General features: G+C 30.0%; 3 protein-coding genes across 3 annotated transcripts; 2 read left to right on the top strand and 1 right to left on the bottom strand.

Annotated features, from left to right (window-relative positions):
• Positions 1-180: 180 nt before the first annotated feature.
• On the top strand, positions 181-8,865 carry MKS88_005667 (protein SOC2; the record flags this gene model as incomplete). The annotated part of the gene is made up of 3 exons (XM_067218951.1): positions 181-922; positions 1,078-8,187; positions 8,255-8,865. 3 exons carry the CDS (start codon positions 181-183, stop codon positions 8,863-8,865), a joined length of 8,463 nt encoding a protein of 2,820 aa, XP_067070875.1.
• A 2,413-nt stretch (positions 8,866-11,278) lies between these two features.
• On the top strand, positions 11,279-14,638 carry MKS88_005666 (uncharacterized protein; the record flags this gene model as incomplete). The annotated part of the gene is made up of 1 exon (XM_067218949.1): positions 11,279-14,638. One exon carries the CDS (start codon positions 11,279-11,281, stop codon positions 14,636-14,638), a length of 3,360 nt encoding a protein of 1,119 aa, XP_067070874.1.
• Positions 14,639-15,431: 793 nt separating this feature from the next.
• MKS88_005665 (uncharacterized protein) lies at positions 15,432-19,103 on the bottom strand (the record flags this gene model as incomplete). Its single annotated transcript, XM_067218948.1, has 3 exons — positions 15,432-15,916; positions 16,084-16,713; positions 16,802-19,103. 3 exons carry the CDS (start codon positions 19,101-19,103, stop codon positions 15,432-15,434), a joined length of 3,417 nt encoding a protein of 1,138 aa, XP_067070873.1.
• Between the last annotated feature and the right edge of the window lie 998 nt (positions 19,104-20,101).

Here is a 20,101-nt window from a genome sequence, read left to right as displayed (position 1 = left end):
AAAAATAGTAAGTAGCATAAAAATAAAGGAATAATTTAATAATTACTATTAACAGATTTGATGACAAGCCCAAAATGATTTAAATACATACCACCAATTGTTAGTCATATAATATTACATTAAAAAAAAATAATAAAAAATAAATAAAATAAAAAAAAAAAAAAAGCAGTGTGTAAAGCTATGAAAAGCATAAAAGGGACTTCACATGAAAAGGAAAACAATCTACATAAAAAACAAATATTTTCTGGAGGAAAAGGAAAAATTAGAAAAGAAATAAGGATGTATAAAAGGATACACAAAAAAAAAAATAATCAAAAGAGTAAGAATAAATATAAAGGTAAAAAGATTGAAATAATTCGGAAAAAAAAAAAAAAAAAAATTATAACTAATAAAAACAAATTGTGTAAAAAAAAAGCATATAACATATTACGCTCTTTACAAGGGAATACCAATTCAAGAAATACCATTTTTTTGCTAAAAAAAAATGAACCTCATAATAACGATAACAGTGACAGCACCTCTTACTGCCTACTACTCATTAGCAAAAGAAATGCACGCGGTCATACTATTTTAGAAATCCCTAATTATATGAACGAAACCGGCTTCCAAGAAGTATGCTTCACTCGAATATTCAAAAATATGCTCCCCGTATTTCAGACCTACGAAGGGAAAGCGCAGAAGGGAATAAGAAGTGGTCAAATAGTAGGAGCCGATGAAATAATTAGAAGCGGTGAAATAATTAGAAGCGATGATATAATGCGAAGCGATGATATAATGCGAAGCAATGATATAATGCGAAGCGATGATATAATGCGAAGCGATGGTATAATAAGAAGCGATGGGATGATAAGAAGCGAACGGATGATAATAGGCGATGGGGTTATAAGTTCTAAGCTAATACAAAGTGATGCGAGAATGACACGTGCAAAGTTAAATAAAATCGATATTCGATTTACCAATAACAGATTTTGCACAATAGCAAGAAAAAAAGGGGGCTATACACCCTTCTCATTAATGATTTCGAATTTTCAATTAGGAAAAAAAAAAAAAGTTCTTGTGCACTTCTCTGTTTTTTAGAGCTTGCAAAATCAATCATTAAAACTGCAAGTAAAAACGAAACTTCTGAGCGAACGGATACAATAAGTAGAAAAACTAGTACAAGAAAAAAAAAAGTTCGTAAAGAGAAAAAAAAAAATATACATTGCCCATTAAATTGCCCATTAAATTGCCCATTAAATTGCCCACTAAATTGCCCACTAAATTGCCCATTAAATTGCCCATTAAATTGCCCATTAAATTGCCCATTAAATTGCCCACTAAATTGCCCACTAAATTGCCCATTAAATTGCCCATTAAATTGCCCATTAAATTGCTCATATTACCCACTAAATTTCTCATTAAATTGTTCATTAGTATGCTCATTAATATATAAAAAAGTGAAGGGTACGAAGAAATGTGTTATTACATGTGATCCATGTTATTACACGACCAATTATATTAGCAGCAAATTATTATTATCATTATTATTATTAGAAACAGAAGTAGCATTATTATTTAACACTGAAAAAGGTGAGAAAAAAGGGATAGCACTATTTTTATTGCCTAGGTTGAGAGCACTTCGAGCAATTAGCAACAAGTTAAGTCAAAGAAATTTTAAAACAGAAAGCATTAGAAAAAGAAGAAAAGAGAAGCACTACCGCTGTAGCTGCAAGTATCGTGATAACTACGACTGCGATAACGACTGCTACTGCGACCTCTTCCGCTTCTTTCTCTGCGTCCTCTTCTGCTTCCACTTTTTGTACCACCGTGCGCAGGCCGCAAAATGCGGCTTCATAAATAAAAAGCGTATGACTGTCAGTACCATGACAAGCTTTTTGTGCCTGCGCGTAGTACGTAAAAAGTCAAAACGAAAGGTTATCATTTCTTTTTTTGGAAAGAAGCATGAATGTTTTTTCCTTCTCCTTATAATGAAAAGTCAAGTGCACATAGATGATGTAGTAACAGATGATGTAGTAACGGACGATGTAGTAACGGACGATGTAGTAACGGACGATGTAGTAACGGACGATGTAGTAACGGACGATGTAGTAACGGACGATGTAGTAACGCATGACTTAAAAAAAAGCATATTCCATTTTAACCAATTAACAAAAAATATTTCTGAGTTATATGAGGGGGACGCCTGTCCTTATTACAAGGCAAAATTTGATTCGACAGAGTTTAATAAAAGTTCATTTAAAAATAAAAAATGCAATAATGAATTTAATAACGTACTTAATGAAGAAGATACAATAAGAAAAAAAAAAAGAAAAAAAAAGGAATTTTTCATTATGAGATCAATAAATAAATCCCTCATTCACATTCTTTTAAAAATAAATCTTTTAACCAAGCATACTTGTTTATCCACTCATATGTGTGGTATGGAAGAGAGTACGATTGTTATTCTTATCCCATATAAACTGTGTTACCATTTTTTAAGTAAAAATAGAATAACTGTTCGCACTATTGAAAAAAGGACAAAATCATATAAGAATAATATTAAAAAGGATATAAAAAAAACAAATAAATATAAATTTAAATTTAATTATTATCTAAACAAGAGACGAAATTACAATTTTCTCATTAAACATTATACTATCAAGTTATGTGTAAATAGTAAATTCGTGCATTATTTATTAAAATATATGAATAGGGACAAAAGAAAAATTATAAAAAAAATTGAATTAAGTAAAAAACGTTTTGTCAAAAGTGATATGTTAGCTTTTTCTTTCTCTTCGGATAAAGAATATAATATAATAAATATTACTCAAGCAATTACATCCTGTACGGAGCACCACATTTTTGTTATACCACATGAACAAGTGAATAGAGACACAGCTACAGATGCTACACCTAGTAGTTTTACTGTGTGCACTGCTTTTCCAGTTTTTATGAGAAACAAAAGCGGAGTAAATTATTATAATGAAACATGCTCAAGTGAAACATACGCGAGTAAAACACACTCGAATAACACGTACACAATCTCTGCAAACCACTTGAAGAGAGCAAGTGAGGAAGAGATACATAAATGCAACCACGCAAATATATCAAATAAAGGAAAACCTCTATCAGAATTAGTTTATCATGTGAGGTGCTTTACGTACAGAAATAACCACTCAAGGTGGGACTACTACGATAGTCGTGATATTAAACTGCCAAATTTTGTAATCCCTTTGTGTAACCATCCAAACACAAACATGAAAACAGGAGATGCAGAAAAAGGCGATTTAAACGAAAGGATAGATATAAAGAATATTATAAAAATAAAAAAAAAAAAAATTGAAAAAAGGGTAGCAAAGAAAAATACTGTCATAGGGGAATACAAATGGAGTCATAACTCCGTTTGCATGTACAAACAGAAAAAAAAGAACCAAATAAGTAGCCATTATCATATTAATGGTACATATGAATATTCATTTTCGATTTTCAATATTGCCTATGGGGGAGGAAATCGAAATAGTAATTCGAGAGTTAATTATAACTCGTTTTACCATAAAGGATGCCTTGTTGATGTGTTTCGCATGGGAAATCGTCACCTTCCCTCCAGCCACTACAACAATAGTAGTATCGTCCTACATGTATCAAATGTCGAAATGGATAAAGAAGTTCTATGTAAAAATGTGAGCATCTTAAGTGGAAAAAAAAAAAATGTACATATAGACATAAACACAAAAGAAGTGCTTCTACTGGTATGTGGAAGTGAAGATGTTACCATAACTCGAATGAACAATAACAAAATTGGTTTCAAATATTTAAATTATATTAACTATAAGGATATCCTAAATAACAGAAGCGCAAACGATTGTACACGGAAAAAGAGGAAGTGGTATTATACTCCTGATGTGTACACAAAACTGCATAACAAGAAGATACAGAAAAAAAAAAAAAAAAAAAAAAAGGGAAAAAGGCTAACCCGCATTAATACGCACGAGCACGATGAGCATGATGCGCACATGTTTCTTAATCTTCTCAATCTGCTCAATCAGCAGAGTAGCAGAATAGACGAATCCCTGGAAGGCAAAAAGGAGGCAAAAGATGAATGCATATCTGAACGCATATCATCAAAATGTTGTTCGAATTACAGTAGTTCAGTAGATATCCAAATGAATGAAAGACATCGTAGGAGTAGATTTAACAGTTCAACGAGTGAATGTAAAGAGGAAGGTTTTCCTAAATATTATCACACCTATGATAATGATACAGTTACTCATTTGTTAAATTATTTAAATGATTCATCAAGTAAACATACTTGGAGCGAATCAGAAGGATCGAAAGATTTAAGTCGAAATATATATATGAGGAGAAATTTTTCAGATAGTAAAGTTAGTGATGACGAAATGGTATACGCTGAAAAAACGTTGCATCGAATAAATGATTTATCACATGTAAGAGGGGAAACAAATCATTACTGCTGTTATTACCTACCTAATGGATTCCATCGAAAGTCAGTGGAAGTGGAATTGTTTACAAGAAATAAAGCAAACGAAGATAGTGCAACTGATGTACACAATACAGTAAACAACAGTGCGGTCATATCCTCAGAAATAAATGAAGAAAATATTCTAAGCGAAAATTTAATGAATAAGACCCCCGTGGGTCATAATGGTGGCTCGTTACTGTATAAAAAGGAGGGAGAGGGAAAGGATATCATAACTCAGGAAAAAAATAAAAATAAAATTAAAATTAGAAATAAAAAGACAAAAAGACAAAAAAGAGTCAATCAGATGGACTGTGTGTTGAAAGAGGATCTTCCCCAAGAGAGCATAGACGACATTCTTCAATCTAACTCAGACATCAAGTTGGGCTGCAACAGTAGTGGTAGAAGTAATGGAAGCAGTAACGGCAGCACTAACGAAAGCAGAAACAGCTACACCAAATACAACAATGGAAGCAGTGCTGGCAAGTATAATAACAGTGGTAGCACTAGCAAGTACAACAATAGTGGTGGTAGTGGTACGGGTAGGCACGACATAGGCTGTGGTAACGGTGTTGGAAAATTGCGCACCATTAGTAGCGGCAGCAGCAATAGTGGAAGCGTCAATGAAGGGGAAGAAAAGAATCAGCGCATTGAGAATACATCCGGGAGAGGGTGTGGAAAAAGCAGAGCGGATAATGACGTTGATTTGGAGGTTGCCGTAATGGAAAGACATAGTAGCATTTTAATTAATAGAGGAATAAAAACTAAGAAATGTGTTGACTATTCATTGTATAATACATATGCAAAATCATCCTTTTTGCAGTGCGCAGAACAAGCAGATAACCATTTTATAGGTAATTATTTAGATAGATATAATGATGAGAATTTTTATCATTTAAGGCAAAAGGTAAAATTGTGTTTATCAAGAACTTTTGCTAATTTAAAAACAACTAGCGAAACTTGTGTTCTACATTTTACTAATTTAATATTTGATTTATATATAAGTAGATTTAATTCGAAGGAAGAAATTATAGAGAGTATAATTAACGACATAGTTACAGAGGAAAAACAATTTTCCGATGTGATGGTACAATTACTTAAAGAATTTTATCCAAAAATTTATTCCGATTTTATATATAAAGAACAATTAAAAACGAAATATAACGTTTTATATAAAGAACTAAAAGACTCATGTGATTTAATATATCATTTTATAGCTATTATTTGTTTATTCATATCGCAGAAATATTATAATTATAGATTAATTTCAATTGAATTAATAGCAAAAACTTATTGTAAAAGTCATTTAGAAGGATTAAAAAAAGTATACTCCTTAAATAATGAATTAATTAAAGAAGCCTCTCCTGATTATTACTCAGCTACACAATATTTAGACACTACTTTTTCCTCTCATAGTGTTAATAAAAATTTTGCTTTAGAAGTTGAAATCTGTATTTTGAAAAAATTAAATTATGATTTATCTATTCCAACTACTTATAGTCTGTTAGATAGTCTACTTAAAGCTAATGAAAATATTAATTTTTTGAAAGTCAAAAATGATTATAACTCAACTGAAGGAGAAATTTTACTTCGTATCGCTAGTATTGATAATATATTCCTTAAATATAAATCCTCCACGCTCTCTATGGCCATATATGAAATTCTAAATTTCAATATTTGCAGAGATAAAATGCAGAGGGAATTGTTCGACCTTAAACAGTTAAAAAATTCTGGTCAGTACCCTAAGGGGGATATTAACAGGGCACAAGAGGAACAAGAGATCGGACATGTAGGTGCAGATGCATATACCTATGCAGATGCCGATCCAGGTCCAAATATGCAGCCGGACAGCCTAGCTCGAAAAGACGTACCTTCAAATAACGAAATAAAAGAAAGAGAAAAAAAAAATGAGCTCAAGCTTTTAAAAAGACAAGCAAGGAGCTTAATAATCGCTGAAGAAGAAGATCGATTCATCATTGCATCCAAATATATAAATGAAAAATGTAAATTGTTCAAATTTGTTAAAAATGTTATCGTAAACATTTGTTTTATTATGAACAAAAAAATCCCAAAGGCCTATTACAAATCGGACTATGACTTAACAGATCAAATAAAAGGATACATTCAGAAATTTCATGATAGCAAAAGGAGGTATTTAACTCGACTTCGAAGGCGGAAAACGAGCATATCCAGCAATGGCGCTACATGCAATAATTTCGGTACATCCGATATATGCGGTACACCTAGTACATGTGACGCATACATCGCCAATATTGGTAAAGCACACAGTGGGGGTATGAAGCAGGAAGAAAGAAAGGAAGGAGGAGAAGCCACAACGCAGGGAGTAAAAGACAGTGAGAGGGGGAAAAAACATGACTCAAAAACAAACTACAAAAAGTGCAGTAAGGATAAAATGACTGATGGTTACCCGAACGAAGAATTCATATCAAACAAAAGGCGAAAATTAGAGGAGAGAGTTCCACCTGCGAGTGACGTAAAAAAGGACGAATATAAATTTCATTCGACAAAAAGCAAAATTGCATTAAAATTTCAAAAAAGTATAAGACAACTAAAAAAACTGAAATATGATGATATCCCCATCCATTATTGCACTCCTTACGTTTTAGAAGGGAAGGTTTTAAAAATATACATAAAAAAAAGCAATGAAAATAAAAAGGAGCGAAAAATTCAAATTGAAAATGAGTTTATAAATGATAGCAGTACAAAAAAAATGATGAAAAAAAATGTAGAAAACTATGTGAATGATAAAAAATCATTGAGTAAGAACACAGAAACCAAAACGAAGAGTAACTATATCATAGGAACGAGAACAAAATCGACTGATGAGCATCTCGTATTTTATTATAATTATATAAATAAATTAAAAAGTAGATTAACCATAGGGTTGAAATATTTTTTACATAGGATTAAAAAAATTAAGAGCAGACAAGTGTGCATATCACTAGTTAATTTGAATTATTTACTCAGAAAAAAAGGAACTAAGAAGAAAATAAAAAAAAGGAAAAAAGAAAAAAAAAATAAAAATATTCCTTTATATAAACAATTATTAAACGAAGTTAAAATTTTCTTTTTGTGGATCTATAAATTAACAAGTATTGAAATTCGACCATTAATTCGTTTTTCAGATTTAAAACATTTATCAACTGTCAAAAGTTATGAAAAAAATTATTCCAAATATGTTATGAATAAATTGAAATATAAAGATGACAAAACACACACAGATATTAGTACCAGTTTAAGCAAAAAGGAAAATGCTTCAAATGTAACTAGTGTTAGCAGCTCAAGTACGACTATAAGCAGAGCAGAACAACATGACTATGATGTTAATAAAAATCAGAATAAAAATGCAATTCAAAAAATGAATGTCCATATCAATAAAGAAGACAAGGAAAAAAAAAGAAATAATAAAATAAACAATTACAATAAGCAATACATTGAAGAAGTTATCAAACCCATTGAATGCGAAGAAAAAAAGTTTTTTCATTTTTTGAAAAATTCAAGCTCAGTAAAAAGCGTAAGAGCACAACATATAAATGAGGAAGAAGAAACAACAAAATATATATCTTGCACACAAGAACAAGAAGTGAAAGTAAATCCCTTTAACCAAAATTACGAAAAATGCATATCATCCAAATGTGAAAAATATGACCAAGTTCAGAAAAAGAAAATTTTTTTTGAGAAAACTAGCCAATTAGGAGAAAATGAAGAAGGTGAAATGACTAGCTGCGAGAGAAAAAAAAAAAAAAAAAAAAACTGGCGAGGGGGAGAACGATGAAGAGCTACAAAAGGGAACACAAGGAGAAGTAGAGACAAAGATAGAATTAAACACAGAATTAAGTTCAAAATTAAGTACGAAATTAAGTTCAAAATTAAGTACGAAATTAAGTACAAAATTAAATGCAGAAGTAAATGCAGAAGTAAATGCAGAAGTAAATGCAGAAGTAAATGCAGAAGTAAATGCAGAAGCAAAAGCAGAAGAACAGGGTGACTTCCCATTGCGCAAAAAGGAATATGAGTCCCTAGAAAAAGGAAATATGCCCCCAGAGGAGCCAATCGAAAACAACAGTCATGTATTTTCAAAGCATAATTTCGAGAACATAACAAAAATAAATAGTGACTGGATTACTATTAATGACCCACAAGTAGACGAGTGTGCAAAAGAATTGATGGAGTGTTTTTTGAAATGGAAAAACAAAAATTATATTTCAAAAAATTGGACGTTTAATGAATACTCAAATTATAAAGAATATTATTTATCCTTAGTATTTGGTGATTTGAAATCGTCCGAAACGCTTAAAGGGATTATAGAGATGATGCATATGAAATATAATTACTTGTTAAACATATACAACGAAATTAATTTTTCGAATGGCTCGGATTATAAATAAGAGGGCGAGAGATGGGTGAGCAATGGCAGTAACATATACAGATATGAAAATATGTGCATATATAAATATAAGCCTGCATGAACATGCTAATGCAGAAATATATATACATATGCATATATACATATGCATATATACATATGTATATATTATAAATTTTGTAGTGATTTATAAAAATTAATGCGCTCAGTAACGGTACCCTTGGTTAATCAAGGGAGAGGGATTCTCAACTATTCAATGTTCGTTTACATAAATACATGAAATTTGAACGAAACATTTTTTTCTTCTCATACATGTTTTTTGCAGAACGCGAGGATTTCCAAAGCAAAAAAAAAAAAAAAATAATGAAATAAGAATCAGTAATATGAATAACAGTTATATTTATATTACTATTTATTCATTCTTTTTTATATTTTTATATTTTAAAATTTTTATTTTGTTTTATTTTATTTTTTTCGTTTTTTCCCCTGTCGTTCCTATGTTTTACTTTTTTCTATACATGCAATTATAAACGTATTTGAATGCATATATATTTATGTATGTTTGCATATATATATATGTTCATATTTATGCATACATGTATTCATATGTATATGAGTTCCTATGTTTATGTATACATATATATTATATATAAATAATACATACGTATGCGTCCCCTTTTGACCATTTCATTCTTTATTTTTCTCCATATTCTTATTCCTTTTTTCCATTTTCATTTATTCGTAGCAAAAGCTTATTCATTATAAAAGCGAATAACACCTTCGTACAAAAAAAAAAAAAAAAAAAAAAAATTATTAATTTATGGCTTCATATCATTCGATAATTGCAATATTTTTTTTTTTTTTTTTTTCCTTATCTTTTTCCTTTTTTTTTTTTTGTTGCCTTTTCATTTTTGCTTTTATTTTAGTGCAATAGTTCTTCTATTTTATCTCGCACAAAAGTTTACGTAGCATTTTCAGTTTCATTCTGTTTTATTCTATGTGTGTTTTGCTTCGTTCATTTTTCACTTCTTTTTTCCCTACATATTATATATACACATATATATTCCTTTTACTGTTTTTTCTTTTATTTTTTTCCCTATTTTTTTTTTTTTTTTTGTTATATCCTTTACGTGGCTTCAGTTAACATATGAACATATGAACACTACAAAGTGTCGTTCGTCGAATTAATTTATTTTTTAAAATACATCAACATATTTTAAATAAATTCAAAATAGTGAAAAAAAGAGGGGAAAAGAGTAAAAATGGGGAAATAAATAAATAAAAAAGTAAATAGATAAATAAATGAGCATATAGATAAATAAATGAGCATATAGATAAATAAATGAGCGAATGAACAAATAGATAAATAAATGAGCAAATGAACAAATAGATAAATAAATGAGCAAATGAACAAATAGATAAATAAATGAGCGAATGAACAAATAGATAAATAAATGAGCAAATGAACAAATAGATAAATAAATGAGCAAATGAACAAATAGATAAATAAATGAGCGAATGAACAAATAGATAAATAAATGAGCAAATGAACAAATAGATAAATAAATGAGCAAATGAACAAATAGATAAATAAATGAGCAAATGAACAAATAGATAAATAAATGAGCAAATGAACAAATAGATAAATAAATGAGCGAATGAACAAATAGATAAATAAATGAGCAAATGAACAAATAGATAAATAAATGAGCAAATGAACAAATAGATAAATAAATGGGCAAATGAACAAATAGATAAATAAATGAGCATATAGATAAATAAATAAAGATATCAACAAATAAATATTTAAATAAAGATGTCAATAAATAAATAATTAAATTAAGATATAAGCAAAATATATAGATAATCAAATAAACAAACCCTTTACGCACAAATACCCTTTCAGAATAGCTCTTCGCAATCGTAAGGGGGTAAAGAGTTAAAAAAAGAATTTACCTAAGTGAATAACAGTAGAATAAGCATTTTTATTTCTTCCTCTTATGGATAAACCAATGCATGGTCAAACGATCGCATGATAGATATAATACTGTTCTGAGGATACAGCAGCTGCATTGATGAATGTAGTACTATATATTTATGCTTAAGTATTGATTTGTAATATTAAAAGGTCATAAATTATAAAACTAAAAATTGTTTTGAGCTCAAAAAGGGAAACAAAAAATAGAAAAAAATAAGCGAGAAAGAAACATCTATAGAAAGAAAGAGATTAACAGGACAAGTGCGCGTACTAACCTGCACATTTGTGTGTACATTCACGTACATATGCCTCCAACATAGGCACAAAAATGCGCGAGTGATACCCATGTTGTTAAGGGGAAGAGTATATACTCAAAGAAGCCTTCACCACTTTTATGTTAGCAAAATAAATTATTATGAATAAAATAAAAAAGAGAAAAGAAGTAATAACGAAGCAGATGAAAGTAAACAAGGTAATACATAAAAAGAATCATGTAGACCATATGCGTGAACATTATAGTAAAAGTTTTAGTAATCGTAGTAATATGAAAAGATATACAGGTGTTAAGAAAAAAATTTATAGGGGAGTTGTATATAAACAGGGGAGGGAGCATACTAGCGTAAGAAGTAAAGGAAAAGGTTTTTCATCCTGGAACGATAATTTATTATATTTTGAAAATGAACACAACAATAGTGTAAGAAATAGTGACAGATTTTACAAAGACACCTGGAGAGCGTCCCACAGGAAGGTGAAAAGAACTAACAAAATAGACATATGTAAAGGGAAGGGTTCGGATATACACGGAAAGAAAATAAGTAATCAAAAAATTAAGAGGAAAAAACGGTATATTGATGTGATAGGAACAGAAACATTAATTAATTACATAGGTGACTTGAGAGAAATATATCTAAATAATAAATATAAGAAAAATTATGAAAGTATAAAAATGGGTATTGAGAAAAATAAAAATTTTTCGATTTTATCAAATTATATGAACTGTGCAGGTAATGTTGATGAAGAAAAGCATTTAGCTGATTTTATTAAAAAGCAATATATGAACAATTCTCTTATTGAATTATTTCAAAATATTGGTAGAGATGTAGTATTCTTAATACATCTGATGAAACCAAGAGAACATGAAATATTAATGAGAAAGATGATTTTAAAAAAAATAGAAAATTTTATAAAAAAGTTGTTTCCCAAATTTTTTATCATTACATATGGGTCATGTAATACGGATTTGGATATATATAACTCAGATATTGACATATGTATATATAATAACATCAAATGCAATAAAGCGAATGTTTCCAATTTATATAGAGAAATGAAAAAAAGTACATTATTTATGAATGTGGACACGAAGAAAATATTAAGTGCCAAAGTGCCAATTGTTAAATGCTTTTTTAATGATTTACAATTATCTGTCGATATATCTTTCAATGAAGTGAGTGCACTGACTAGTACAATATTGACACAGAAATGTATTAAGGAAAATTCTTTATTAACATATTTAATTATTTTTTTAAAGATTTTTTTAACACAATACGATTTGAATGATGCATCACAAGGAGGTATCAGCTCATTTAACGTGTTTCTAACTTTAATAAATTTTTTAAAAAATAATAAAATCGTTTTTTACGGAAAGAATCATTTTTTATATATAGGGGAAGTTATACATAAATTTATTTCCCATTTTTCTCTAATGAAAGATAAACTAAGCCTCCTTTCGTTTCTTAACCTTGCCAATGGGGGAAGTGGGACAAAGGAGGAAGCGAAACAGGAAGAAAAAAAGGAAAAAAAAAAAGGAAAAAAAAAGGAATCAAAAGAGGGTGCAAAAGAGGAGGCAAAAGAGGGAGCAAAAGAGGGAGCAAAAGAGGGAGCAAAAGAGGGAGCAAAAGAGGAAGCAAAAGAGGGAGCAAAAGAGGGAGCAAAAGAGGGAGCAAAAGAGGAAGTTGAAGTAGAAAAAAAATTTTTTTTAAAGGAACATTTTTATAATTCTCTTTGCAAAGAAGACAGCCATGTTAACAAACTTTTTAATGAAATATTTTGCCAGTTCGTTGTTTATGATCCATTAGAAGAAGAGCAAAAAAAGATAGTTACATTTAAAAAAATTCTAAAAGCTAGGGTTTGTTTTAAACAAGCATTTTATGCCCTATCGATTATTTTTTTATCCTATGTAAAAAAACATAGTACACAGCTATATGAAATGTACACTCATCACATTTTTAGTGACTACCTGCAAATTCTTTCCTTTTTCAATTATATAGGTGATAAATATATAAATCAGGGTTTGAAAGATTATTATATGTTTTTTCAGAGTAATATACAAAATTTCCGTTTTATTAAAGGGAGTAAGCCATTTTCTAGGAATGAATTGTTTTATCATAAGAACAGCGGTAACGATAACGCATACTTGGCGCATTTCCCACCTCTTCGTACAGGAAGTGGTAACGATCGTGCTGATGTTGATATGAATGTGGATATGGACGTGGATATGAATGTGGATATGAATGTGGATATGAATGTGGATATGAATGTGGATATGAATGTGGATATGAATGTGGATATGAATGTGGATATGAATGTGGATATGAATGTGGATATTAATAACAATGTCGATGTTGAAGCTGTTGTAGATGAGAATGTTGTCTCCTCTGAGGACGCTGTGGCACGAAGCAAAACTAAAGATCATGTAGTAAAAATTGAAAGTAATAGACAACAAATAAATGTATGTGGTGCACAAAAACAGCTATTAAAGAAGGAATTAGTAGGAGCTAGTAGTCCATCATTACACATTTTGGACAATACTAACATAGATAGTGAGGGGCGTGAAAACTATTGGAAGAACAACAAGAAGAAGAAGAGGAACACTACTAATAGTTACGAAGAGTATCAGTCGAAAACGAATGCAAAAGATGTAATAAGAAGGGATATCAGCACCTACTCATTACCATCTAAGGGAAGTAGTGAGGTGGAAATAATAAGTCCAGAATGTTCAAAAAAATGTAATGGACACATGAACGACACTTCCACGGATTATAATTCATTGGATACGCATAACAAAACATGTTTTATGGAAAAAGGGAAAGACATAGTAATAGTAAACACAGAAGGGGAAGGGGAGGAAAGAAGGGATGAATGTAATAAAGACGATAAGAACAATTATATTACAATCGAGGATTCAGGTGACGAAACTTCAAGTATAGTGGAAAAAGAGCATACCAGAAAGCAGCTTACTGGAAAGAAGCATAATGGCAAGAAGCTTAATGACAAGAAGCTTAATGATAAGAAGCTTAATGATAAGAAGCTTAATGATAAGAAGCTTAATGATAAGAAGCTTAATGATAAAGAGTACACTGGAGAAAAAACTGGGGAACGTAATCTGTCCCGCCCATATGACACAGATAACAAAAAAGAAAATAATAGGAGTGTTATAAGTACACTTAGGAGTTACTTCGAGTATTGCGATTTTGAAAATATAAAAAGGAAAACAAATAATTTATATAATTCCCTTGGCAGTAGTACTAGCCCAATTAAGAGAGCAGAGTGCATAAACATCATTCTTAATGAATTAAAAATTGTACACTATATTTTGGATGTTAAAAAATTATTATGTAACAGATTTCATCATTTTTATTTATATAATCATGTAAAGGTAAAGAATGTAAAGAATAATCAATTGTCCGAAAATGATCAAGTCACGATAAAAAAGATGAAAGAAAAAATGCTAACAAATTTAACCGAGTTTAAGAGGTACAATCCTAATAAAATAATGAGTTTAGATATAAATACAGATTATTTTGTACAAGGATGATACTCAGCAAAGGTATGATATATGTGTTCCTTCAGCGGAGGGGAATACTGTTCTTTTTTTTTAAAAAAAACAAAAAAATGAAAAATAATTCACATATGAACAATGGTTAACGAAGAACGAAGAACGAAAAACGAAAAACGAAAAACGAAGAACGAAAAACGAAAAACGAAAAACGAACAACTTAGTAAATACTTTACCCCCTCTACGTACAAATGAAAAAAATGGAAGGTACACCCACTTAATAAGCATCTGTCAGGAGTACTATTAGAAAAAATATAAAACTGGTTAGCAATATTGTTACGAAAAAGTGTTAACGCGAAGCGGAAGGTGTAGATTAACGTGAAATGTTAAGCACCACGTGCCAATGAAAAAAAAAAAAAAAAAAAAAATACCATAAAATATAGTGTGTGTGTGCTTGTGCATGCCGCTCTTATGCTTTTGTTTTTTCATTTCCCTTTATCACAAGTTTCATTTTGTTTTCATCACGTCGTCGTTTCTTTGCTTTACCACTACTCTATTTCTCTACTTCGCTACTTCTCTACTTCGCTACTTCGCTACTTCTCTACTTTGCTACTTCTCTACTTCGCTATTTCTCTACTTCGCTACTTCTCTACTTCGCTACTTCTCTACTTCGCTACTTCTCTACTTCGCTACTTCGCTACTCCTCTATTTCTCAACTTCTCTATTTCTCTGTTTCCTTTTTTTTTTTTTTTTTCATCAATGGGGCAGATACAGTGCCACTTCGCCCAAAAACCTCGTGTTATTCTTATTTGCACCTTGTCTAAGCAGACAGTCATATAGCTTCAATTAACATATATTGTTTTTTCAATCCAAATATTATTTTGTTAATAAAGGCTTTTATGCTAGATAACTTATCGTTATGACTCCAGCCATTATGAGGTAGAGGTACTGAACTGTTGTTGGCATTCTGTTCGTCCTTATTAGTAACATTCTTATCCACATTGTCAACATTATCATAATTATTAATGAATGTAAAAGTACTTTCCATTTCTTTGTGGTTATAATTCTGATAATATATCATGTCCCCTTGTGTGATACTAGAAATATCTTTGTCATAATATTTTAAATCAGGAAAAATGAAATGTAATATTTTCACATTGTTGGTAGATGACTGTGAATTGTTTATGTAACTTAGAATGGTAAAAATGAGAGAATATACAAAAGAATAAATGATTGGTTGTTTATTCTTATGCACAATATTATGAACATAGGGGAGTGAACAACTTAATGATGTAATACCATATATTTTGCATAAATCTAAAATTTCAAATAATGAAAATAAAATTATTTGAAAACTTTTCTTATTCATATTTTTTGGTATTATTACGTGAAAAATTATATCTATATAAACATTTTTTTTTTTTTTTTTTTTAAAAAATTTGTGTAAAATTCACAGCAATTATTGTAATGAGTATGTGAGTTACTTGTATACATTCTTTCTTCGCCTAGAAACTTGTTTCTTTGTTTTTGCTTCGTTTCTGGGGTAGGGATTCTCTGCCGTGTATCACCACAACGAATAGAGCTTCTACTAGCGGCATTAGCAGGAGCACATCTTCCACCACTACTACCACCACTACTACCACCACTATTACCACCACTATTACCACCACTATTACCACCACTATTACCACCACTATTACCACCAATACTACTATCAATACTACTATTACTTCCACTAGCACCATTTTTGGACGTAGTTGTGCTAGAAAAGCCATTGTTGATTTTTTCTTTTCCGCCAACTAGGTCTTCCGTATCTTCGTAACAACCCATACCTTGGAATACCTTCATTTGTCGGTGTACCTTTAAATTATTTCCGTTCATTGCTACTTTTAAGTTTTTGTGTCTTGTTATGATAATATTTCCAAAGGATGAAAAAAAGATATTCTGATCTAAGCAAAAAGAATCTTTTTCCTCATTTGGGTAATAATTCTTGCAGTCATTCTTGCAATCGTTTTTGCAGTCATTCTTGCAGTCATTCTTGCAATCGTTTTTGCAATCGTTTTTGCAATCATTCGTGTTGTGAAATTTTTTTTTTTTTTTTTTCAAAAGAGCATCTATAAGGAGCACTACATTTTTGGATAAGTTTAGTCAAGTCTAATTGGTCAATCACACTGGGAAATATAAAATCTGTTCTTGATAAACTGATATTAAAGAGATTTTTGTATATATTCTGTTTAGAGCAGTTTGTTATATTTTCATTAATATAAAGTATTAGTCCATTAAGTTTTTTCTCCTTTAAACTTAACTCGTTTAATCTAATTTTGTCATTGTCATAGTTGTATGTTTGCATTTTTAAAAAGCGAATGGAATCTTCTCTTAAAAATTTGTACGTACTACAATAGCTTTTTTTTAAGAAAAATTCCTCTTTTTTTTCTCTACTACTCTTTCTGAATTGGCCATTTGCATTAAAGTATTTGGAGCATTTATATTTCTCTACAGCTAACTTACCCACACCTGCGCGGTTACTACTACTATTACTAATATTGTTACTACTGTTTCTTTCCTCACAGTTTCCACTATTTTTGTTCCTACCGTTACTACCACCCGTGGGGTTGTTGTTCTTAATGACTGATGGTTCTATTTGATCATTCTTATAATGGAACATGCTTCCCCTATAAGAGTTCTCTTCGCTAATGCTTTCACCATTTTGCTCCACAAATTTGTTAGCATAATAACTAGGATGCTGTTCATCCATGGTAATCTCATTTCTATTCCCATAAGTATAATGAACACTATTACACATACTTCTTAACGTGTTCAGAAATTTTTTTTTTAATTTGACGTTATTTTTGTTGTGACGCTCAAACAAATTATGTGGGTCACCTAAACTAAATATAATGGACACCTTGAGGGTATCATATTGGGAACTGTTCATGTGAAGGTGTAAATAACTCAGTACATTCATTTTGCTTCTCATTAATTTATATAAAAAAAAAAAATTAAAATAATTTAATATGTATGCAAAATGTTTACTCTTATTTTGCTCGTTATACGGTTCATATTGCACCCCACTGACTTTGCTTTTTTTTTTTTTTTCTTTTTTTTTTCCCGTAAGTAGACTCCTTTTATCTCCTTCTGTTGGCAAAGGGGGTAACGATAACACGTTTTTCTTACTCCTTATAATATTAAAAATGTATAAGATATTCTCTTTATACTCCTTCAAATTAATATGTTGCATTACGCTTAGTTCATGGTCTATATGTCTACTTAACGCTTCTTTCTCGGCTATGTGTTTGTAAACCATGTCGTTAATTTTTTGCTGATAGGATTCATCTTTTTTATTTATTTTTCCGATTACATTTTCTCTTACATTTTCATTTATAATATTTTCCATTTCATTATTATGAGTAATGGATAATTTCTCTTTTTTTCTGCTCATCCGTTTTAAATTTTCCCGATGCATATTATTCATACGTTTGAACAAATTATATACATTTTTGTATATATCAAAGTATATATTTTTTTTTTCATATGTATTACCAACTCTTTTGCATTTTATATGTAACTCAGAGAGACATTTCCAATAGTATACGTGTGTGCACAAAATTTTCAACTCCTTAATAAATCGCTTTTGTCCTGAACGTGTACATGCAATTGTATGACAATTTTTACACCCTTCGGAAGAATGATTATGTATACACACGTTTGGCTTCCTAGCATAGGCGGAATTATCACTGAAGGGATAGACATTATCGGCGATCGCTATCTCGTTGTCCATTATGCGGTTCCTCCCACAGTCCATACCGCAGTTACAATCATTGAAACTTCTTCCATTATGACGATAAGAAGCACACTTCCTGTGCCTATAAACACCGGATCTGTGACGAGTACAACTCCCACTGTAGTAGTTTCTACTGTTTACATTTCTTGTATAATTGTAGATGACAGAGTCATTGTTACACGGTGGAGAACTCTCCCTCACAGTTGCAAACCTAGGAGTATCTTTTTTTCTAAAATGTATACATTTTTTTTCAGTCCAGTACTTTTCTTTTTTACCGAATGCAGAACAGTGACAACTAATAGTTGATCTAGCTTGCATACCAGTTAGTAGTTTATTTCTAGTACACCTGCATATTCCTACCTTTTTCATTTCACTGGAAATAGACTTTTTCCGTTTTTCCCTACCAGAAGGGATAAACAATGCCGTGTTAAAGTCATGGGGAATATGAAAAAGATATGAATTCCTTTGATCAAATTCAGAAAGAAGAAAATTCAAATAGGAAAAAGTAACGTAATTAAAAATTATAAAATACTCATCGTACACATTCACTTTATTTTCTTCAAATTTTTTTAATATATTCGTATAAGTCTTAATTAAAGTACATATCAAATCATCATCAAAATTGTAAAACATTAAATTAGTGCAAAATATAACAACATTGCTGGTAATATTTTTGTAAAATTTTTTTATTCTATTTAAGATATTTTTGCGCAAATTGATCATTTTTATTATTATTTTTTTTTTTTTTATTGCTATTTTATATAAAATTAAAAAGTTTTACGAAAATATAAAATAATGATACAGACAAAGAAAACTGTTCTTTCTTTTTTTTTTTTTTTTTTTTTTTTTGAAGGTTAAGACAACCTTGGTTTTGTTTTTAAAAAAAGTAAAAATAAAAACATGAACAAATTCAGAAATTACACAGTAAAATGAGGAGATGGGTAAATTATTTTATAATTCTTTTGACAAAAATGGGAATATATAGCGGCTAAAAGGGGCATATATATATATGCAAAAAGGGGATGATATATATATATATGTACAAAACGGGGATGATATATATATATGTACAAAACGGGGATGATATATATATATGTACAAAACGGGGAATATATATATATATATACAAAAAGGAGAATATATATATACGCTAGATGGGGAATATATACATATGTTAAAAAATGTGTATCACTTTCCCTTTACGCATTTTTACCATTAAAAGAAATATTTAAAATAAAAAAATAAAAAATAAAGAATAAAAAAAAGAGTTCAAAATGAATCAAAAAAAATAAAAAAGAGGTTTTTAAAAAAGAAATTAAAATCATATACAGCAAAACATAAGTAGATATTATCGCACAAATTGTTTTTCTTGTTCCCCTTACGCTAATGAAAATTTAAAAATTATATACATCACTAATTTGGACGATGTGTATTTTGTTATGACACATAAAATTTTACAAGCAGTTTTATCACTGTGAATTGGGTACTGCACAATTTGATGAAAGAATTCATCCGTTCGTTGTTTTCACGTCCATTTGGTTTACTACTCTTTCGTATTCATACGTTCAGAAGTCCACCTGTACGTACCTTTGCACGTTTACACATTCGCACGCTTGCTTATTTATTTATGTTATCCCTTTAACGAATTCGCCCCCTTAACATTTCATATCCATTCTAATTTACCCCTTCTCTTTTTCATCAAAAAAAAAAAAAAAAAATTA

Source organism: Plasmodium brasilianum, chromosome 14 (assembly GCF_023973825.1).
Source record: "Plasmodium brasilianum strain Bolivian I chromosome 14, whole genome shotgun sequence".
Classification (NCBI taxonomy): domain Eukaryota; phylum Apicomplexa; class Aconoidasida; order Haemosporida; family Plasmodiidae; genus Plasmodium; species Plasmodium brasilianum.
This window is presented reverse-complemented; position numbering and strand designations above follow the sequence as displayed.